Source organism: Phodopus roborovskii, unplaced genomic scaffold (genome assembly GCF_943737965.1).
Source record: "Phodopus roborovskii unplaced genomic scaffold, PHOROB, whole genome shotgun sequence".
Lineage (NCBI taxonomy): Eukaryota > Metazoa > Chordata > Mammalia > Rodentia > Cricetidae > Phodopus > Phodopus roborovskii.
Window position 1 is genome coordinate 29,646,242 of NW_026126470.1, and position 23,403 is coordinate 29,669,644.

Sequence of the window (23,403 nt, forward strand, 5' to 3'; positions counted from 1 at the left end):
AACCCCACTTTAGGAGCATGAAATATCAGGGCCTGCTGTCCCCAGGAAGACCCCCAAACCCCCAAGCCACCCTCCCCCCCCCCAGGCAAGAAGGCTCCTCAACATTCCCTCAGCCAGTCTACAGAGGGAAGGTCTGGGCGGCCCAACACTGCCAACCCTCTACCACATGCCACCAGAGCCACCCGGCCCAACTTGTCCCTCAGGCGAGAGTACCTGAGAGTCTCAGAGGATCACGTCTTGACCATTAACAGCCGATGAGGGAAATGAAACAGGAGACGCCCGGAAACGGAACACAGGGCTGCCTGGCCCTTACAGCTCCCACTCTGCAGCTCATCACACAGCCTAGCCCTTCTTCCCCACGGCCGCTCGCTCACTTCCATAGAACGACAGTGTGAAGTGTAACTCTGTCCTCAGCTACCCAATGCCTAGTCCCTGCAGACATCCTTCCCGGTGCTGGGAGCAGCCCCCACGCCATGCCGTGGGAGGAGCGAAGGGAGGGATATGACACATCACTGTTTAATAGAAGCCATCCAAAGACTTCAAACAACCTCATATAAAAGTCTGTCTATTCCAACCGCAGTGAAATCGCGGGAAGTCCGCCCTCCACAGGAGGGAATCACAGGCTTCCCGTGCCGTCAGGGAAAGCAGGCTAGTGAACTGCTCACAATCTCCGCGGAAGCCCGCAGGATCCTCAGCTCTTCCATCAGCAGCGCCTCTACCAGCGTGAGCTGATGCGTCAGCAACGTCTTCCCCTCCTTCATGTCAGAAACCTGCAAGTTATTTTTAATGTTCTGTTATAACAGAAGTGCATTATCGAATTTGCCGTTGTAACTGCTTCGAGGCAGGCAGCCGGGGACCCGGTGAGCCTGCTCCCCTCCACCCAGCCCTGAGAATCTCCCTGGCCTGGGAACCCCTGTAAATGGACAGTACTTGTCCTTTGTGGTTTTCTTTTCATTTAACATAAAATCTCCAAAATGCACTAAAATTTTTAATTTCAATACAGGAAAGTTTCTTATGAACTGGTTTCTGTTTAAAACAAACATATGTGAAATTAAGACACACACAGGAAGAAGCAGTTGAGACATTACCACTAAGAAGTCAGGCAAGGATAACACATGAGGCAAAAATTAAGACTCAACCTACGTGGCCAACGATGAATGAACAAAGAAAATATTAACAAATACAGAGTTTAGCTAGAGAGAAGGGGCAGGTCCCAGAGTTCCCTGTACGACATGTGACCTGGGCTGGGAACAAGACTCGCCGTGCACGGCAAGACACAGACCGCGAGAGCTCCAGCGTGGGTGACACCATTAAGCAGTGACTCGGCAACCCCCAAGGTGAGCGTGCACCGCACACTGTACGCAAACCTTCCAGACCGGCCCGGCGGCTGACGCTGAGAGCCGGCGTCTATTGCTGGTCCACCTGCAGTTTGTCTGAGCCGAGGCCTCTCGCTGAATCTGGAGCTCCCTGGACTGGGCTGGCTGGCCAGTGGGCCTTCACAGTTCTCCTGTTTCCACCTACCTACCTACCCCCTGAGTGACGGGCACACGTGTGTGCCGGGGATATGAACCCAGGTCCTCGCGCTAGCCCTTCACACATTGGCCTCCCTGGCACCACATTAGTGACTTTAGAGTGTAACCCTGTAAACACACTCAAATACAGAGATTCTCAAGACTTTCCTAATAGCACGTAGACAAGGAGTCTCGGGGGGACTGGACCCTGTGATAAGCAGCATCCGGAAACACACCTTGCTCAGCGCAGCCTGAGTCTCTTCGATGAAGGCCGAGCATATTCTCTGGGCCACGCCCAAGCTTGTCCTCTCATTTGTATCTGAGGTTGCTTCACCGAGGAGTACTTTTTTCCAGGACATACTAGAACCAGAATGTACAATAAGATCACTTCAGCGGGTCCCCAGGACCCAGTACTGGAGACGGCGTTCGCCCTGCGGAGTTCACACAAGCCCTGTCCCTGCTCTTCCTGGGCACTGTGAGGTGAGGCTCGTCCCCAAACCCGTAATATCACTGCAGTTCCCACGACAGTTTGGATGCAATTGGCCCCCATTAGCTCATAGGGAATGGCACTATTAGGAGGTGTGGCCTTGTTGGAGTAGGCGTGGCCTTGCTGGAGGAAGTGCGTCACTGTGGGGGTGGGCTTTGAGGTCTCTTTTGCTCAAGCTTCACCCTGTGTGTCACACAGTCCCCTTTCTGTTGCTTTCTGATCAAGATGTAGCCAGCACCACGTCTGTCTGCAGGCTGCCGTACTCCCAGCCACGGCGATAACGGGCCGAACCCTTGAACTGTAAGTGAGCCAGCACAACGAAATGCTTTCCTTTACAAGAGCTGCCATGGTCATGGTGTCTCTTCATAGCAACAGAAACCCTAACGGAGACACAGAAGCAGAGGAAGGAAGAGTAAGAAGGAGTAAAACCAAAAAGAGCCAGCTAGTTGGGTGCTCTTGGACAGCTGCGGCTGAACTGTCTTTTCACGGCAGCCCTGCGTCTGCCGTACAAGTAGCCAGAGCCACACCCACCAGCTACGGGGACACTGCATGCCCCTTGGCTGTAAGTGACAGTTCCTCCCGAAGGGTGCCAACCAAGAACACGGAACCCAGGCAGGGCCGGTGCTCTGGCTGTGCCCTGGGCTGACTGCACACCTGCCTGCGTTCTCTACAGTACGAGGAAGGAGACCCACCAGGCGCAGGGCTTACTCTGTCTTAAGGTGAAACACACCATCTCATCTCTACAAGTAACAGCACCTACAGCTGACAGCTGGCTTGGGGGGTACACACAGTCAGAGCTCTGGGTGTGAAACCTGACGCCCCACCCGTGTGTAGCAACTAAACTCTAGTTCATCTTCAGATTGTGTAAATCTTCACCTTCCACAAAACCACAGCAGGAGCCTGCTGTGGACTAGGAGATGCCGTAGCAACTAATGCGTGTGTAGGTTAGACGCACTACACAAGGGGGTGGGGGGGGGAGGGCAAACAATGCAAGAGACCGCCTTTTCCTGTAACGCCAATTCAGAGGACAGAAACTCAAAGGCTGTTTGCTAGCTGGCTTTTGTCAGTCTGACACAAGCTAGAGTCATCTGGGACGAGGGGAAGCTTAGTGAGGAGACAGCCCCACTGTGGTGTGTGAGCAGGTCTAGGGAGCACTGTCTTGATTAATGCCCGATGGGAGGAGGCCATCCCACCGTGGGTGGAGCTGTCCCTAGGCAGGCGTCCTGGGATGCAGCTAAATGTGAGCTTGGGGAGCAAGCCAGTGAGCAGTGTTCTGCTTCAGTTCTGCCTCCAGGCCCCTGCCCTGACTTCATGAGGGTTTCTACTCCTGTGAGGAGACACCATGACCACAGCAGCTCTTATAAATGGAAACAGTTTCAGAGGTCTAGTCCATTATCGTCATGGTGGGGAGCATGGTGGCGTGCAGACAGACACACGGTCCTGGAGAAGGCGCTGAGAGCTCTACATCTCGATCTGCAGGCAGCAGAGGGAGACCGTGAGCCACACTGGGCAGAGCTTGAGCGTATGAGACCTCAAAGCCCGCCCCCACAGTGACACACTTCCTCCAGCAAGGCCACGCCTCCTAATAGCGCCACTCCCTTTGGACCAAATGTTCAAACGCATGGGTCTGTGGGGCCATTCCTATTCAGACCACCACACCTTCAAAACCATAAGCGAGATCCAAGTAAATGCTCTCTATTATAAGTTTCTGAGGTCATGGCGTCTCTTCACAACAATAGAACACTAAGTCAACTATGTGTAGATGTCTTTCTATTTTTCTTTTCTACAACTAACTTTTTCTTAAAATTTTCAATATTTCTGTGTGCAATTATTATTTTTTTCCCATGCAATTGAATCTGCCGGGTGCCAACCTGTGCTGCTCATGAGTCAACTACATTTCTAGTAATTAAGACCAGCGAGAGACGTCACCGACAGTCCCATCGGGATGTTACGGAACCACCACAATGCTTGTATACACCAGGGCTCCTCTGCCTGCTTCCTCTCACAGAGAAGCCTTTCAGCCAGGCTTCTAGATCAACCCCAGAGTGTGGGAGCCCACGAGTGACTCGGTTTCCATCTGGAGTCTGTTCTGACATATAAGATATTAGAGCTCACGCTCGCTTGCTCCAGTCTCCTTGAGAGCCGTGAGAAAGTTCTGATTAAGCCCTCGGGAAAGAGCGTATCATCCAACAAACGAGCTTCTGATGCCAGCCAGCCCAAAGGCACACGGAGATAAGGGAATGAGTCTAATTGCTGCTAGCAGGACTCGCGGGGTAGATAGTGAACCCGGCTGCTCCTCCATTCTAGGATAGTGCAGGGAGCTGGTTAACTGACTATGCTGGTAACTGACTATGCTGGTATCTGTACTGCTTTGCCTCTAGTCTGTGCATAAACATGATCTAAAAATAAACTCGGAGCTGTCCGCAGTGCTGAAAGGCATGGACCGGGCAACCTCCGGAATCTATCCTGTGTTTCTGTCTCTTTCCTTACCTGCCTTTTCTGTCCTCACGCCCTGCTCAGGTAACCCAGCTGACTGGTTGGAGCGGGCTCCGACAGGGAAACAAGGGACCAGACAAGGCGTAGTGAGGAGCTCGCTTGTCACAGGAAAACCCTCCTACTCAGAGATGTGCCTGGGACACGTCAGTGCTGACAGCATGAAGTCACGAATCAGACTGTAAGTGCCAGGTCACCAGGGGGCAAAGCTCTCCGAGCCAGGCACTCTAAGAGGCTGGGCGGTCACTCGAAGGGCAGCTTCAGGGCAGCCTCTGCTTTTTCCCTCCTAAACGCAAGTCTCCCAAACAAACCCCTTCAATTTACACCAAGAAGCAGGCAACCATTAAAACAATGCAGGAGCCGGGCCGTGGTGATGCACTCGGGAGACAGAGCAGGCGGATGGATCTCTGTGAGCTCAAGGCCAGCCTGGACTACAGTGAGTTCCAGGACAGCCAGGGTTACACCGAGAACATCTGCTTCCAAAAACAAGGGGGGATAAAAAGGCAACTCAGGTGAAACTTACAATTTCTCAGCTTCCAGACACAGCAACTTAAGAGCTGTGAGCAACCTCCAGGACGGCCCATCCCAGCCAAACGTCAAATTCCTGCAAGAGAAAAGCAGAAAGCACCAAATCTGCACTCAGAAATGACATCACGGCAAACACCTAAGGAACCTAGCGGTGGCTTTCCATGGGCACATAAGTCAGGTCACCTCCACGCAGGGTCAAAATGGTGTGAGAAAAATGGGTGTGTGGATACTATGAACAAAGCAAAGCGGGGGTTCAGAACGGTCTGCGTGGTTCATTTCCACAACGGGATTTGTGTTCTGACTGTTCGGGGTTGTGCCGGATAGCTTTGTCAACTTGACACTGGAGAAGAAGGAGCTTTGATTGAGAAAATTCCTTAATGAGATCAAGCCTACAGGGCTCTCAATTAGTGGTTGGTGGGGGAGGGTCCAGCCCACTGTGGGTGGGGCCATCCCTGGGCTGGTGGTCCTGGGCTCTATAAGAAAGCAGGCTGGGCAAGCCATGGGGAGCAAGCCAGTGAGCATCAGCTCCTGCCTCCACGGTCCACCCTGACCTCCTTCAGTAACAGACTATGGCGCAGAACTGTGAGCCAAATAAACCCTTTCCTCTCCAACCTGCTTTTGGTCGTGGTGTTTCCTCACAGCAACAGTGGCCCTAAGATGAGGGCCACTTTCCAGTCAATTTCAGTAGGACACTGAACGTGGTTTAGGGGACCACAGCGAGGGCCCCGGTAACCACACCACACAGGAGATAACAGGGAAGTCAGCAGCCCCACACTGATGCTGCACGTGAAAAGCCTGATTTATACGGAAAAGAAAATGTCAAAATGTTGAGTTTGCCAGAAGACAGGTTCTCTGCTAGGGGTCAGCCTGGCTTGTGGCAAACCCCTGCCGTCCCACCTGAACCTGGCCCACCTAATGACATGCGCAGAACTGTTTCAAGCTTGACTCGCACATTCCCCAACACCGAGCACAACCTTACTTCACAGTAAGACCTTAACAAACGCCCATGCGCCAGCTACCACAGAGGCAGGAGCTGGAAGCCAGGACCCTTCGTATTTCCTTGGGAATGGGATAGAAAGCACTCACTCTGTAAAGCCATGATCCTTCAGAATGGACATCTTCTTGTGCAGCTGTTTATCTGCTGCTGGGAGGTACTTAACCAGCGTCCCTACATCGGAGAGGAGACTCATGTCACAGTAGGGTACAACTCAGAGGAAGAGCACGCATGCACCTTGGCTCCCATCCCCACAGAACCAAGAGTGTCTCCTAATTCCCACTAACTGTCCTGAAGAGCTGTGAGGTCTGCAAGGCTGAGGTCGGAATACTGAGAGGCGAGGCTCACGCCCCCACCAAACACATCCCCAGTGTAACAAGAGAAGTCGCCAGAGCCGCTGCTGGGAGACAGTGGCTGCACAATGACTCAGGGAGACAAGAGGGCAATGCGTCTACACGCCAGGTGCAGCGCCGTCCACGGATCGGCGACCGTAGCCACTAAGTGAATGTGTGAAAACTGACACGGCGTTTGTGAAGGAAGCAAAGGGTTTCTGTTGTGTTTGTGAGGTGATGGCAGGGCTTCCATTCTGCATTTCATATAAGAAGGAGGAGGAGGAGGTGGAGGAAAGAAACACAGGGACTTTGGGGGTATAATTTTGACAAAAGCAAGCCTTCCTTTCCTTCAGTCAGGGCCTTACACGTGCCAGGCAATTGTCCTGCCACTGAGCGGACACACTCTGTTTTTACGTGGAGAAATGGACAGATAACTAAGTGTAGTTGTTTTTCAGTGGGTTTACCTGGCACTGCGGACAGTTAGAGCCATCGTCTGGCAACTGCGGGCTCTGAATGAGGCGATCTCAAAGCTGGCTTTCTTTCCTTCTCTCCTTCCTTCCTTCCTTCCTTCCTTTTCCTTCTCTCTTTCTCTCTCCATTTTTTGTTTGTTTCTTGAGACAGGGTTTCTCTGTGCGGCCCTGGCTGTCCTGACACTCACTCTGTAGACCAGGCTGGCCTCGAACTCACAGAGATCCGCCAGCCTCTGCCTCCCTCCCGAGTGCCCGGCCAGAGCTGGCTTTCTAATTCACTGTATAAGTCCCTGCTCTCAACTTTCTTTTTAAAAAACCATCACACCGATTCAATTTATGAGCTGTGTACCACACACGTGTGCAGGGCAGAGGACAATTTGCAGGAGTCAGCTCTCTCCTTCCGCCTGTGGGTCCCGAGGACTGAACTTTGGTCATCAGGCTTGGTGGCAAGCCCCTGTACCCACTGAACCATCTCACTGGCCCAGTTCTGGCTCTTCTATCTTTAACTTAAGAAAGGTAACCATTGTTCTGCCTACAGGGCAGACATCATCTCCCCTAGAGGTTCTTCTGACCTGCACATAAATGCCTCGAACACACACTGGGAAATCTCCGGCCACTTGCCTGTGGCTTAGGAACGGCTTCTGCGGAAGTGCTTGCTAAGTTTCTGCTCAGCAGGAAGATCTGCCCCCTCCCAGGCCTGACTGTCACTCATTTCCTGAGCAGCTTTCCTCAGTTCATCCATCAGTTTACTACTACACCGATTCCAATCAGTGAAGGCAAGGCTAGCTCCGCCTGAGGCCAGTGAACCCTGCACACAAGGGCCTCCCTACTGCAACTCTGGGAGAGCGGCACCGCGCCACACCAACCTCCTGGGACAGGCACACAGGCCTGAGGATTGCAGGCGGAGACGAAGCCATACTCCAGCAGCAGCCGTCGGTTATCGTGGGGGCCGTAGCAGATGAACACCTCCTGATGCTTCCCGCAGCGTGAGGCCATCCTAATCTCATAGCAGCCGGCTCTCTCGTTGAATGCTGCCTTTACCTACAGGGGGAAGGGGGAAGGTTTCTCCCTTGAGCCTACACTAAAAGTTACCATACTAACTCCCCACCTGTGGCTGACTTGGTCACCAGGCATTTCAAACTGCAGCCTACTATGGGGCGGGAAGGAAGCTAGACCGCACCCCAGCCCTGGAGGGCAGGAAAGACAGACTCTGTCTCAGCACAGGGCCCTGCAGGCCCGGGAGAGCAGTGCAGTCCAGAAGCAAAGCCCCCCCCCCGCCCCCCCCCACCCCCCCACCCCCGCTTGCCAGAATGACATCAGCGCAGGGGACACGGAGCGGCTGAAGGGACCCAGGTCCCACCTGTGCTGTGGCACCGTGCTGGGGCTCTGCGACAGCAGGACACGTGTGCGCGGAAGCATCTCACCTGCGCGTGTGGACTGTGGTTCAGCAGATCCAGGAACGGCGCAAGTGCGCACGTGTCTGGCTCCGCAGAAAGGCATCCCTGCCTCGGGGACCTCAGGTACACAGCTCTGGTGTTCACGGTGCACCAGGCCCACCGGAAGGCGCCGTAGCTGAAAATGCCGTCCACAGACTCCGCAAACAGAGGCTGCAGGGTGGAGAAGAAGGCTCTGGAAGAGGCAAAGAAGTCCTGCACGTGGGCTCTCTGTTCTTCCGCCTTCGACTTTAGGGGTTCGGGCAGAAGATCCACCACTTCCGGCTCAAAGCAGACTGGACAGGTGTATGACTTGGGTAAAACGTCCAGGTAGGCTTTCCAGAGGGACCGACTGCCTGCATGCCTTTCTGAGATTAAAAAGGTGCACAGAGCCAGCAGAGGAGATGCAGGAGGCTTCCACCTTGCAAAATGAAAGACAAATCGAAGGAATTAAAGTGTGGAGTCGGCCAAACAGTTTGGTTTGCTTCAGAGGGAACGTGGGAACGTGCTCAAGCTGTCACTACTCCATCCAAGACACAGGCACCTCTCCTATGACTGTGCCTCTCCAGAGCACACCCAACGCGGTCTGTGGCCTCACGCCCACCAATGTCATTCCCGGGCTAGTAGGCAAGATTTGCTTTGCATAAAAGAAAAAAGAAAAAAAAAATCTTGTTTTCACCCTGATTCTCTTGTTGAAAGCTTGCCTGCCTGCCTGCCTGCCTCCCTCCCTCCCTCCCTCTTCCCCTCCTTTCCTTTCTCCTCCCCAAATCCCCCTTTGTTTTCTGAGACAGGGTTTCTCTGTGTAACAGCCCTGGCTGTCCTGGAACTCACTCTGTAGACCAGTCTGACTCAACTCACAGAGATCCGCTCACCTCTGCCTCCCCAGTGCTGGGGTTAGAGGCGTGCACCACCACTGCCTGGCTGAGAGCTTTTTCTCCCAGGTTTCACCTTGTTAAGATGTTTACTATGGGGAGTCTGGAGGGGTCAAGATTCAGAGATGCAAACTCCAATGTCAGAGAGCCAGTGGGTGCTGGCTCTCGGGACTACTTGGATTTAAATTATTTATAGTTAAGGAGTGCTTAAGACTCATTCTTTAGTAAAACAAGCCACGTTCCAGTTACTCAATGGGCATCTGTGATTCGCATCTTGGATAATGCAAAACAAAGCATCTCCACCATTGCTGCAAGTTCTACCGGACACTGCTCATTAGTTTACACTTTGAGCTTTTGTTCTTAAACTTAGAAGTTCTGATACAAGTTATATGGTTGTATTCTGGATAGCTACTCACAAATCAACCCCTTAGGCATGAGCAGACTTAGCAATGTTATCATTACCTTTTAAAGTCTGGATTCCCATGCCACCACACATTCTGCCTGCGATCAGAGTAAAGCATCCTTGGTTCTACACAGGCCCATCAAGAATGGGGGGAGGGGCAGGGTTATGAAACAGCGCAGTCTATGATGGAACCCTCAAAATGTAGAGATCACTGCTGCTGAGGCTCTCACTCTCTCTGTCCTCAGGGTGCCCCAAAAGACTTGTCACCATGTGCCCAGAACAAGGCTCTCAACCTACACTGCCTGCTCTCCTTCATCCCAAACAAAATCCAACGCCTCCCTAATGCCAAATCCGTTCACAGCTGAAGAAGCCAAGCAGGTACAATAGATGAACCAGCAGGGAAGTAGCATCTGCAGGACTTTTTCACCCTGTCACCATCCCCTTTCATGCCCGCTCCCTAGTAAATAGGGGACAGGGTTCACACCCAACACCCCAGTCAGCCTGCTGAAGACCTTAGAGATACGGTTGCCAGTGAATTCAGAACAAACCTGGAAGAGAGTGAAGTCTCAAATCACACCAGGTATTTCTTGGCTAGACAAGAGCTGGGTCCTCAGGCTCTGTCAGTCACCACACATCTGCCAACGGCAGAAACTTTCAAGGACTAGCACTGGCTCCAGGTATGCAGGGTGTAGTCACTTACTTCTTAATGTAGGGGCCTAGGGAGCTCCGAATCACGGTGTCCGTGGTGAGCAGACAGCTCTTGGGCAATGAAACGATCATCTGTCCCTCCTTGCCAAAGAGAAGGTAGGGTTTAGGACGCCTCGGCTTTGCAAACCCTGAATCCCATCACTGCATAGCGAAAGCCCCCAGAGCACACACGGTGCGGGCCCGGCTTGCAAAGACAGAAGCACTGACTGTGGTAGGGCCAGTCAGTCAGAGGAGAGGTTCTAGAAATTAACAATCTGTGGAAGTAAACCCTTTGCTTTACCAGGACAATCTATGATAATCAGCTTGGCTTCAAAGTTAGCCGTGAGTAACAAGAGACCAGCATCACTGAGATAAAATATGGGAAGAGGGGGGCCTTCCTCAGCTCCGGGACACAGAGGCTTGTGGTCCAGTGGGGGTGGGGGGGTGGGCGGGGCAAGCCGAACAGAGGGCAGGCAGCAGAAACTGGTAAACAATGTGTAAGTCTTTCACATGGCACTGGTTTGAAGGCATGAAGGGATCATGAAGAGCTGAGCTCGGCACTCTGACATCCGTGAGAGGCCTCCGTTGCCATGGAAACCAGGACTGAAGAGGCCCATGAAGAGAAGTTGAGGTTTGGCAATGTCAGAAGCCAGCAGAGGCCATCGGTGAAGTGTGGCCTCAACGTCAGTGGAGACTCCGGTGTCCGGGAGATGCCAGGACCATGAAGTGACCAAGGACAGGGGCACGCAATAGCGTGGAACTGGCCTCAGCCTCCAAGACAAGCTGTCCCGGAAGGCAGAGTCCAGGAGGTCGTGAGTGAGCCCCAGACGCCAGACAACGAGCCGCGCGGTCTGGGATGCACTGTTGGGCTTTGGTTGAGCATTGCAGTGAGGTGTTCACTGTGTCCGCACCTGTCGCACTGACCACGCCCATTGCGGTGGGGACAGGTGCGGACGTGACCTGGGGAACTAGGTCTGGGGTAGGGGACCCTGGAGCCCTCTCTTGCTTCCGGTATGGAGAGAGAGGTCATCCGGAGGCGTCCCTGGGACCAGGAACCTGCTGATGTTCATCTGTCCCTGTTGTAAGTTATGTCTCCCTGAATGAACATCTACTCAGCCTGTCTGTTTTCCCCATCCTTATCTTTCCATGTTAGAGCATGACTGTGGTTATGCCTTAGCGCTCCCCGTTTGGACTAAGAAAGTATTTATCTCTTTTGTTTTTTTTCCTAAGCCCCAAGAATCGTGTTTATTGTAACAAATATTTTCATGGCATTCAATAGAACTCAGAATTTCTTTGAAACAGATTCAAATCTATAAAACTAAATCAGCCAGAATAAAGCATTTTAAAAAAGAACTCAAACCATGAAAAGGAACACTTTATATAGTAACAAACAAAATATAAAAATGGAAGACAACTGAAAAGCCAACTAGGTAACAGATTAAAGGCGTGCACCACCGCTGCCTGGCCGCTATGGCTGACCAGTGTGCCCAGCTCTGCACTCTGATCTTCAGGCAAGCTTTATTTGTTAGATCATAAACGAAACACCACCACAGGTCTCTCTCTCTCTCTCTCTCTCTCTCTCTCTCTCTCTCTCTCTCTCTCTCTCTCTCTCTCTCTCTCCATAGCTGGCCCTGACTGGCCTGAGAATCACTATGTAGGCCAGGCTGGCCTTGAATTCAGAGATCCGCCTGCCTCTACCTCCATATGTGTGAGCCGCCATGCCTGGCCTTGAAGCCCCTGCGTTTGCCATTACAAACACTCACTATGGTCCCCACAGGAGAGCGGTGCTGAACTAAGAATGTTCCCGGCCCCTGGGAGCTCATGGGACGTGCTGCCCACCTCTGGCAGGCTACACCCTTCACTGGTGTGTGGCGCTGCCTCTCATCTTCATGCAAAGCAGCAGCCTCTTGGGAGTGAGCCAGGGATTCCGAATGCTTATTCGTTGCTCGGCATCTGTGCCTGCAATTCTTTAGGGGTGCTAGCGTCCGCGCAGTGCTAACTAGAGCACCGTGTTGGGGCCGAGGCATTAGGCCAGTGCCCGGTGGGAAGTTCTGAAAACCTTGCCGCTCACAATCAATCGTAAGCTGCAGGCTCCTTGCCCATCGTTTACAACTCCAGGAACCCCTGCAGTGTCTGCCAGAAACAGCACACCAGAGAGAGTGGCATGCTTTATCTGTCAGGTCTGACAGCCACTCAAGGAGCTGCCTGAGTTAAATTGTGTCTAACGTGGGAAGCAGGACCCCGCCATGAAGGCCTGCACCTGGTAAAGAGCGGGGGCATTCCCTCCTACTTCAGTTAAGGTCCTCAACGAAGGCCAAGATTCCTCAGGGAGATAGCCACCGGAGTCTGGAGATGACATCTTTGTAGAGTCTCCATGCCCAGAATAGAGGCTGAACACTCGGCCAGAGTATCCCCACCCAAGGAGGAATCAGTCCACGAAGGAGGAGAGAAGCCAAGGCCCAGAGGCAGCTGGGGGAGGAGGAGAAACAGCATGCCATGCCCGGCCTTAAACTTTTAAAGCGTCTGGTTTTTCTTCAAGGATGTGAGATCTGGATGTTACTCTACAGTTTACGCTGTGGTGTTAGCACAAGATCTCGGAGAGAAACAAGGGGACTTATTTATGGTTTAATGGTGACATACTTTTGCTCAGGTTGACAAAGGACTGGACCATACTGGTTAATTTGAAAAGAAACTAGAGTTACATGGGACAGGGGCTGAATGGAGGGATCGCCTGCTGTAGACTGGCCTATGGGCCTACCTGTGGGGTGTCCCAGGGCACACCCTACTGTGGGTGATGCCACCCCTGAGCAGATGGCCCTGTATTGTGCAAGAAAGCAGGCTGAGCAGACCATGAAAAAAACCAAGGCAGGAAGCAGCGCTCCTCTGTTTCGGTTCTTGCCTCCAGGTTCCAGCTAAAAACTCCTGCCCTGACTTCCCTTGGGATGTGCTGTTAACTCGGTCTTTTCCAAGCTACGTCTGGTCAGTGTTTTATCACAACAGAAATATAAAACTACATTTAAGATCCGTACATCTCACTGCATACAACATACATCTCCATTTTCAACACGGTTCACATTAGCACACACTTCAAAGCGTCAAGGCACACACTCTTAACCCCAGCACCGCAACGGTGGGAGCAGGAAGACGGGCGTTTGGGGCTAGCCTGAGTTACATGCTGAATTCCAGGCAAGAAAAACGGAAGCTGCAGAACTGGGACCACCGTGCTGTGGGGCAGCGGGGTCCAAGGCGTGTCCCCGCTCTCCGTCCCCGCGCACGTCCTAGACAAGAGCAGCCGTGCTGCCATCGCAGACACATCGCTGTGCCACACTCCGCGCCCCACCCGAGCGGCCTCCTTCCTCCTCCTAAGTGTGCACTGCGAGAGCACAGGCCAGGGAAGAGACAGCCCGCCTCACTCATGCCTTGGCAGCCCCTGGGGCTGCACCATCCTTAAAGAGGGGGGCAGGAAGCCTGCACCCTCCCTCGCTCCCTCCTGTAATTCACAATCAGAGAGGCCTAGGGAGAGCCGAGGGGACGGAGAGATGGAGAGCCGAGGAGCCGGAAGGACAGAAGGATGGAAGGACAGAGAGACGAGGGGACAGAAGGACGGAAGGACGGAGAGACGAGGGGACAGAAGGACGGAAGGACGGAGAGACGAGGGGACGGAAGGGCTCGGGACCTCGGAGCGCAGGTCATCCGCCCCCTCTGTGCTTGTTTAAGTGACAACAGATCAATGTCACTGCCGTGTCAGCGAAAGGACTGGGATGTCTGTCTGTCTGTCTTACACAGCAAACTCGAGCTTCCTTGGCATAACCCTAACCAAACATATCCATTTGATAAGCAAGAGAAACGGCTGCACAGGTGAAGCACACCTAGTTCACTCGGTGTGAGCAGAGCACACACGCGTGCGCGAGCACACACACGCACACACATGCACACACAGCAAGCCTCAAGGGTAAAACAGAAGTGCTCACCTGCAGTGATGTTTTGCTCATCAGCCCTCTTCCAGTTCCTGTAAGAGCCAAACATGGAGGGGTAAATCCTACCTTATCTTGGCGGTCTTGGGCGCCCCTTACGGGCTAAAAACTGTCACAACAACACAATAGGGCAGGTGGGTGGCTTGGCTTTCCCTCCCAAGGAGGACGGGTTCTGAACCCCTCTGTGGACTTACATCCCTTGAACAGCAAAGCTGGGCTCTGGGTCAAGACCTAAGGACCTCGACGCAGGGACAATGCTGGTGAAGAATTCCACATGATACAACCTAAGAGAGCGATGTACTGACCCAGCCTGACACATAAAGACACAGACCTTGACAGAGCACGGTCCTGTGAATGTTGTCAGAAACAAAATGGAGGCCCTTGGGTCAAACCCTGACAAACGAAGCCAGGGCAGACAGACGCTTCACACTTCATTGTCTTACAATGGGAACTGGCATAACTTGTCTGCTAAACCAAAGCTTTACATAAACAGTCGTGTGAGGATGCCTACCCGCCAGTCAACTGCCCCGCACTGCACTCACCCTCACCCTGGGGTTCTGTGGCTGTGGACAATTGTGTCAAAGCCACTGTGAAACCCTCGCTGTGGACAATTGTGTCAAAGCCACTGTAAAACCCTCCCATTTTACCTTTAAACCCTTTGCCTCCCTGGATAGTTCACTACTGCAAAACATTCAGCTCTCTGTCCTGCAAGCAACAATTGAGCTCTGTGTTGGTTTTTAGACCCCAGAGCCACCATGTGTGACTGACCCACGGGAAGGGCCCTCGTGTGCATCTCTCATTTACCTGGGAGATGTAAGTTAATCTATCCCCAGTTAGGTGAACTAGTGGCCGGAGGACAAGTCCAATAGCTCATGATTTAGCGCTGGGATCACAGGCAGCAGGACCCCATGACATCCGAAGCATGCCCTGTGGTGAAGAACTCTCTCTGCCACGCCAGACCCAAGTCCTTCTGGACAGCACGCCGGTCTGCTCTGGAGCTGCCTTCCACCCACGTCCATAGGACACTGCCCAACTTCTGAGCAACTGATTCCAGACCAATGTCAATCTGGCCTCCAAAGGAGCTATCAAATTCCAAAGGAGAATGTCACCTGCCTCGGTTCAGGTAACCGTGGAAGCCTGTAGGGCTGCACCTCCATCATGAGAGAGACAGGTCCAAACAGCCAAAGGGGCAGTATTTGCTGAGGCCAGCACCGGGGGCTTCCCCTCCGGGAGCCGAACCGTAATACAGAACAAGTACCTCAAGTGTTTAGCTGGAACACGCCTCACCCTCGGAAAACTACCCACTTCCTGGGCCTGAGACAGCCCCACTGGCACGCATGGCTCCCCAATCCTAGCAAGCCTCGAGGGATCCTCCGCTCCGCTCAGTACACAAGCTTTGAAGACTCAGCCTCTCCTTCAGGTGAGGCTCCAGGATACCCAAACTTCTAACTTGACAGCGTCTTTTTGCACTTCAAGGCTGACTTTGTGCTGGCTAACCGGCGAGGAAGCGCATCCCGGGAGAGGCAAATTCTCCTTCTCCCAGCGGTCACGGGTTCCTTGTCTAAGAGTGGGTCCCACAAAGTGCCCACCCTTCCACGCCACCAAGTCCATTGACAACAGCACAGTTCTGACCGTGCGTGCGCGCACTTTCCAGGAGAGACGGCTTCACAGCAGACTTCCTGGCGCCCTGGCTCTTACACTCCTGCTTCTTCGGTGTGGCTCGGGCCGCACAGGTGAGGCACTACCGTGACGCGGATGTGTCTGTCTGCTGGGGCCGGCTCCCTGATCTGCCGACCTCTGCACTATGCGCGATGCGGCTCTCGGTGATGGCAGACGGTGATGGTCTGCCGTAAAGACTGGCTGCCTCCGTGCGGGGAGGTAGCTACCCCTTACATCTAAGGGTCTGGAGGCGGCAGCCACTGGGCCTGGGTTACCTCATTCAGTAGGATCTTCACTACGTCTGCCCACTTGCCGGAAATTCCGTGCCTTTGTTTTTCTGTACAACTGAACAGAGTCCCATTGGGTGCTCAGACCGCGATTCTCCACCCACTCAGCTGCTGAAGGACATCCAGGTTGTCCCCATTTCCTGGCTATTGTGAATAGAGCAGCAATGAACGTAGCTGAATGTTTACTGAGTCCTCTGGACACACTCCACCGAGTGGACCTAGCTCAGTCCTATGGTAGATTCCGGTTCTAGATTCCTTGAGGATTCCCCACACTGGTATACAGAGTAGAGGATCGACTGAGTTCCTCCCAGCAGTGAATGAGAGAATCTATTTCTACACAACCTCTCCAGTGCTTGTTGCCAGGGGTTTTGTTGATGTTAGCATTTCTGACATGAAAGCTCAAAGCTCTTTAGTCTGGTTTCTCCCGAGCGCTAAGGAAGATGAACACCTTCTGAGGTGTGTTTACAAGCCCCTCAGGTTCAGGTCCTGTCCGCTGCATGAGCTCTTCAAAGACTAGTCAAACGCTGCCTCCCGGGAGAGCATAAGACTTCACGTCTTTCAAGTGTTATCCACACCTAGTTTGCCCTTTTATCTTATTTATTAATTTTTTTTCTTTTGAGATAAGGGTTATTATATAGCCGGGCTTGCCTGGAACTCACCATGTAGCCCAAGCTTGCCTCAACTCAGAGACCAGCCTGGCCCTGCCTACTGAGTGCTGGGTTGAAAGGCGTGTACCACCACGCCTGGCCTCAAGGTCTCATCTTACTTTTATTATTCTCCTCCTTCAAACGTAACTTTTCCTCATCTGTCATTCCTTTCCATAGAAAGGTAAGACACACACAGTGAAGCCCAAACACAGATGCTTCCAGAAATGATGCAGCCACTACAGGAACCATGCCCTGACCCCGCCCCAGCCCCGCCCCGGCCCCGCCCCAGCCCCGCCCCGGCCCCGCCCCGGCCCCGCCCCGGCCCCGCCCCGGCCCCGCCCCGCCCCGGCCCCGCCCCAGCCCCGCCCACGTGACTCTCACCTGGAAAGCAGGCAGGTACTAAGCCTGTGTCTTCAAACTTTCTGTCTTTCAGCCATTTTTTCAGCTCTATGAATTCAGGCCGGTGGCTCTCGCTCACTGTCAGGAGGGGCAGGAACACACGCCATAGTTAACATCGTTGTCAGCACTGCAAAGCCATAGATCCAATGAAGTACATCACACAGGCAGATCATAAATGGAATAAGTCTCACTACAAATGAAAATGATACACGCCGAGCAGAAAAGCCATTGCTATATGATTATTCCAATGCATGCACAAAACCATTTGATTAAAATCTAACAGCAGTCCGGTGAAGACAGGAGATGTACAAACCCAGATAAATAACATATTAACAAAAGACACTGGGGGGAGGAGGAACCCAGCAGGGGCTGTAGCCTGGGGGGTAGACAGAGTGTCTGCCTCACACCTGGAGGAGTCCTATGTTCCATTCCTAGTCCCTCCACACAGCTGCCACATTAACAGCGAAGTGTAACAAGTCTTCCTCTGTCCCACCAGCCAGCTCCCAAACGATGTCATTGGGGACTTATTACTAATTATGAAAGCTCAGCCTATAGCTTAGGCTTGCTCCTAGCCAGCTCTTATACCTTTTGATATTACTCCACTTCTATTAGCCTACATTTTACCATGTGTCGTTTTACCTTCTTTCATTCTGTATGACCTACTCCCTCCATGTCTCAATGGCCATTCCCCTGCACCTCCATAATCTCCTGCCTACTTCCTCTCTCTGCCCAAAAGCTCTACATTTACCTCCTGCCTAGTCGCTGGCTGTTCAGCTTTGCATTAAACCAATCACAGCAATATTATCTTCACACAGTATACAAATATTCCACAGCAGTGACCACTAAGTGACCTCCTCTAAGATCCAGAACAGGGAACTCACTTTTCCTCAAAAATATAAAAGCTCTTAAACCAGGGTAATCAGGGAAAATTAAGAAAAGAATCAAACTGGGGGGGGGGGGGGGTAAAAACCCAAAATTTTCAGAACACCTAAGCGCAATCATGGAATATCTAAGAAAAACTTCAAAACAACAAATGAGTTTAGCAAAGTTACAAGATACAAATCAATACATAAAAAGTTAATTTTATTTCCATACACTAGTAAACCAAAAATTCAAATTCCAAATTTGTTTTAAAATACAAAAAACAAATATATATATATATATATATATATATATATATATACACACACACACACACACACACACACACACATATATATATATTTGGGGGGGTTGTTTTGAGACAGGGTTTCTCTCTGTAACCACCTTGGCTGTCCTGGAACTCACTCTGTATACCAAGCTGGCCTTGAACTCAGAGATCCACCTCCCTCTGCCTCCCAAGTGCTGAAATTAAAGGCGTGGGCCACTACTACCTGACAAAATGACAAAATATGAAATTCTTAATAGATCCAACTATATGTGTGTGTGTATATGTACAGATAGCACCGACACATCAAAAGCTACACAATACTGCTGAAAACAAGCAAAAGATACATAATAAACATGACTTATATTTTATGTTTCTTTTAGTTATAATGTTGAAGACCTCGTGATATTTGGAAAGGGACTCTGAAGTGAATGACCAGGGTTAGAAGTCACAGGGTGAACCTTCACGATGGTAGCCTTATGAGAGAGGAGGCTGAGGATGTATCTCAGTGGTACAACATGCACTTACTGTGCATGAGGCCACAGACCTGACTGCCTGCACCCCTTTCCACCAAAAGTGGGGAGCACACAGACGTCCTTGACATGTGACAGGGCACAGTGACAAACAAGCCGGCCACAGGCAGGCAGGCAGGCCTTTCCAGAGACCAAGCTACCCAGGGTCTTGATGTTAGGTTTCCCAGCCTCTACTACAAGTTATTCTGCTTCAGCTACCCACTCTCAGGAAAAAACTAAACTAAAAATAGAAACATACTGAGGTAGTTTGAATGCAATTGACCCCATAAACTCACAAGGGAGTGTGGCACTGTTGGGACCTGCGGCTTTGTTGGAGCAGGTGTGTCACTGTGGGGGCGGGCTTTGAGGCGCATATGCTGCCCAGTCTGAGTCCACTTCCTGTTGCCTTCTGATCAACAGTCTGCCTGCACACTGCCACACTCCCTTCCGTGACAATGATGATGATGATGGACTGAACCTCTCAACTGTAAGCTGCCACCTCTAAATGTTTTCCTTCTGTGGTCACGTGTCTCTTCACAGAAATGGAATCCCTAACTAAGATGCCACAAGTTGGTACCGGATTCTTTCTGGTTTGGAGGAAACTGGACTTTGGTATTTGGGTTAGGAAGGCAGCGGAATGATTTAAGTGTGGCTTTAACGGGCCATCCTCATCGGAGCACAAAGGTACTAAGAGTTGTTGGAACTGCTCAAGAGATCCCCGAGAATTTTCGTACGTTGCCTGGAGTTCACTGTTGTGATATTTTGGTGAAGAATGTGGCTGCCTTTTGTCCTTTGTCTAAAGTGAAGAGTTTTGGATTAATTCTGTTAGCAGAGGAAACCTCAAAATCAGACTATTACAGCCTCTGTTGTGTGTTACCGGTGCTAACTCTAATGGAGATTTACCCTGAAGAGGAGCAGTAAATGTAAAATTTTAGGAGAAAAGGAGCTGAGTGAAGTGCTCTGTTCTAGAATAAAGAGAGTGGTGGTCTCGGGTCAACATCCCACCCAGCTATATTTCCAACCTGTGAACAGAAACTAAATAAAGAAAAACTTAGAGCTGGGTATGCTGGTGCACAGCTTTAATCCCAGCACTCTGAGGGCAGAGGCTGGCGGGTCCAATCTGGTCTAGACATCCAGTTTCAGGACATACAGGCTTAGGCAGTGAAGGACAGAAAGCTGATGAAGATGCAATTGAACAAGGGGCCGTGTACCAGCTCCAGCAAGCAGCAGAACTTGGCAGCTTCAGCCATGTGGTTCTGGACTTAAGGCTAGAAGGAAGAGGCTATGGAATTTGCCTCCATAACTAAGGAAAGCCAATGAGGTCAGGCATGTGTCGGGGTGCCCCTGAATGGAAGCCAGGAGAGGCCATTGTGTGAAACTGTGGAGTTGAAGCCTGGGTTTCCTTGGAGAACCTAAGATGCTGGAGATGCCAGAGTTGTGAGGTACCTGCTGAGGAGAGCTGCTGAGTGGAACCTGCCCAAGAGAGAGAAGTGTGTTGTAGTCAACAGAGCTGAAAGGAGCTCAGCTGCAGAGCACTTTGACATGGAGATGCGGAGTTTGGAGTTTGCCGGGGAGATGATGCAGAGTTTGGAGTTTGCCGGGGAGATGATGCAGAGTTTGGAGTTTGCCGGGGAGATGATGCAGAGTTTGGAGTTTGCCGGGGAGATGCAGAGTTTGGAGTTTGCTGGCTGGTGCTTTGGAACGGTAATGTCTTCCCTATGCTATTATGTGTTGGAAGCATGTGATCTGTTTTCTTGATTTTGATTTTATAGGGGATTACAGCTAAGAGATTACATGAATCTCAGGAGATTTTGAACTCTGGACTTTTAAACATTGATGAGACTGTGATAGACCATGGGGATTTTTAAAGTTGGACTAAATGCATTTTGCTTTATATTGTTACAAGCTTATGGAGGCCAGGGGGTGGAATGTGGTAGTTTGAGTGTAATTGAACCCATATAAGGTCACAGGGAGGGGCACTGTTAGGAAGTGTGGCTTTGTTGGAATGGGTGTGGCCTTGTTGGAGGAAGTGCGTCATTGTGGGGGCAGGCTTTGAGGTTTCCTATGATCAAGATACCACGCAGTGTCTGAGTTCACTTCCTGTCGTTTTCTGATCAAGATGTAACCAGCACCGCGTCTGCCTGAACACTGCCATGCTCCCTGCTACGGTGATGATGAACCGCGAGCCACATCAATTGAATGTCTGCCTTTGTAAGAGTTGCAGTGGCCATGGTGTCTCTTCCCAGCAACAGCAACCCTAGCAAAGACACATACAGACATACATACATGCATGCATGCATACATACATACATACATACATACACACACACATCCAGTCCTGTACCTCCTCTACAGTCAGAGCTCCGCCTTCGCCATCTGATTCTCCCTGTCCTTCCTCTTCGCTTCTGCATATTGAAACCGGAGCCTGCTTCGTGCTCAACCTGAAATAAGGAAAGTGAAGGCCTTACTCTCTAGTGGATGAGAATTAAAGACCTTGGTACCTTTGAATACACAAATACATATTTTGGTGAACATTTTCATTTTTCAGAAATCCCTTTCTTAAAAGCTTTGTACACCAAAACTTTTTACTAAGTGCTAAATCGGGATCTCTGTTGTGACAAATACCCATAATGGGTCCTTCAAAACAAAGGTTCTCAACCTGTGGGTCATGACACCCACAGAGGTCCTATATCGTAAGTCCTGAATATCAGATATTTACAGAACAATTCATAACAGTAGCAAATGTAGCCATGAAATAATTTTATGGCTGGGGTTCACCACAGCATGAGCAGCATTAGGGAGGTTGAGAACCACTGCTGTAAAAGGAGGCCTTACTGACTAAATTCTCACAGCTGATTTCCTAGGCAGAGCCTCTGGTGACTTTCACAGTTCAGTGCTAGTTGACATTTACTACAGAGCCACTTAACAGCTCTTGAGAACACAGGGACTGGAGATAAGGCTCTGTGCATTGAGTGCATGCCACACATGCAATGCACAGATGAATGTAAAGGCAAAACATTCATACACGTAAAATAATAATAATAAATAAATACAAAACATACACAGCTATGAGGCACCCATCGGTTCAGAAGTCTTAACAAAAAAAAAAAAAAACTAAATAAATAAATACATACATAAGCCCCCACCAGTGTAAACTGGATTTTAAGACACTAGGATCTAGAAATATAATTTATAGAGAAAATGAAAATCAAGACAGAGCACAAGCCAGAAAGGGCCAGAAGACAAAAGATGACTACTGCTTTTCTACGTTAGTCTCAAAAGCCAAAAAGGAATCATCCAGGGAACACAGACAACCAACTCTAGGAATTAACTGAAATAAATGCAGGCCTTTTTTTTTTTTTGAAAGATATACGCTAAGATGTGAAACCATGCAAGAAATAATAAGTTAAAAAAAAAAAAAAAGAAAATGAAGTTGAAGAAAATTCTAAATTGAAAGATCCCTGGGAGTGAGAGGCAGCTGGAGAGATGGCTCAGTGCTTAAGAGCGCTTGCTGCTGCTGCCAGAGGGTTCGGCGCCTGGTGACCAGGGGAAAAGACGCTCCCTTCTGGTCTCCCCATGCAAGGCACGAACGTGGTGCGCAGACACATGTAGATAAGACACCTCTATGCATAAGATAAAACTCACCCTCTGGGACCTGCCTCTCGGCAACAAGGATGCTAAGACTACAACAAAACGACCGGAAAGCATTCTAAAGTGGGCTTTTTCTACCCCGCACGGCACAGCTGAATACCAGAGTGACACAACTGCGGCGCTCCACGCACCTGCCTTGACGTGACCAAGCAATGGAAATGATTTTAAGGTCAACTTCTTAAAAGGAAGAAATGCCCGGGCGGGCAGACACGGACCGCGCAGGAACCTGCCTGGGCGGGAACACTTGCTCTTACCAGTCTGGAGCCAGCCGGGGCGCAGATGCGGGTGCACACGGAAGTGCAGTCCCACCCACGGCAGCCCGGTGCCCCGCTTCGGGCCCTGCGGCTGCGCAGTGTTCCAGCCTGTCTGCACTTCCGGTGCACCCGGGCAGACGCAGGAAGTGGTCGGGGGGGGGCGGGATCCGCGCAGACCTCGGGAAGTCCAACGGGACGCGGGCTGCCGTGACGCAGGCGCCGCCGGGACGGCCCGGAAGTGTGGAGACGCGGCCCGCACGCCCCGCAGCGCGCATGCGCACTTCCCCGGGCGCCCCGCACCGCCGCGCGCATGCGCACTTCCCCGGGCGCCCCGCACCGCCGCGCGCATGCGCACTTCCCCGGGCGCCGCGCACTTCCCCGGGCGCCCCGCACCGCCGCGCGCATGCGCACTTCCCCGGGGCTCTGCTGGTCCCCGCCCGCCCGCCCGCCTCATCCGTCCGTCAAGGGGACGCGCGTCACGTGCTTCGGGCTGCGGTTTCTGTAGCTACGGGTGTGCAAGCGGGAAAAGGAGAAAAGGAGCTGCTTAGGGCGCAGGGAGGGAGTCGGCCGTTCCGGCCCTGCAGGGTCCGCGTTTGCAACCGCTGCATGGCTGGAGCGGGTTCCCGCTGCTTTGTTGTTGTTCGATCTCTGGACGGCTGTTTG

The 23,403-nt window shown here is 51.6% G+C and overlaps 1 protein-coding gene across 1 annotated transcript; it reads right to left on the reverse strand.

The window, feature by feature from the left end:
• Window positions 1-119: 119 nt before the first annotated feature.
• On the reverse strand, window positions 120-22,799 carry Setd4 (SET domain containing 4). Its single transcript, XM_051191915.1, has 11 exons — window positions 22,741-22,799; window positions 21,180-21,276; window positions 17,159-17,254; window positions 14,182-14,219; window positions 10,224-10,312; window positions 8,240-8,669; window positions 7,682-7,856; window positions 6,106-6,187; window positions 5,015-5,095; window positions 1,748-1,871; window positions 120-770 (listed from the first exon to the last, which is right to left on the reverse strand). Exons 2-11 carry the CDS (start codon window positions 21,244-21,246, stop codon window positions 636-638), a joined length of 1,317 nt encoding a protein of 438 aa, XP_051047872.1. The 5' UTR covers window positions 21,247-21,276; window positions 22,741-22,799; the 3' UTR covers window positions 120-635.
• Between the last annotated feature and the right edge of the window lie 604 nt (window positions 22,800-23,403).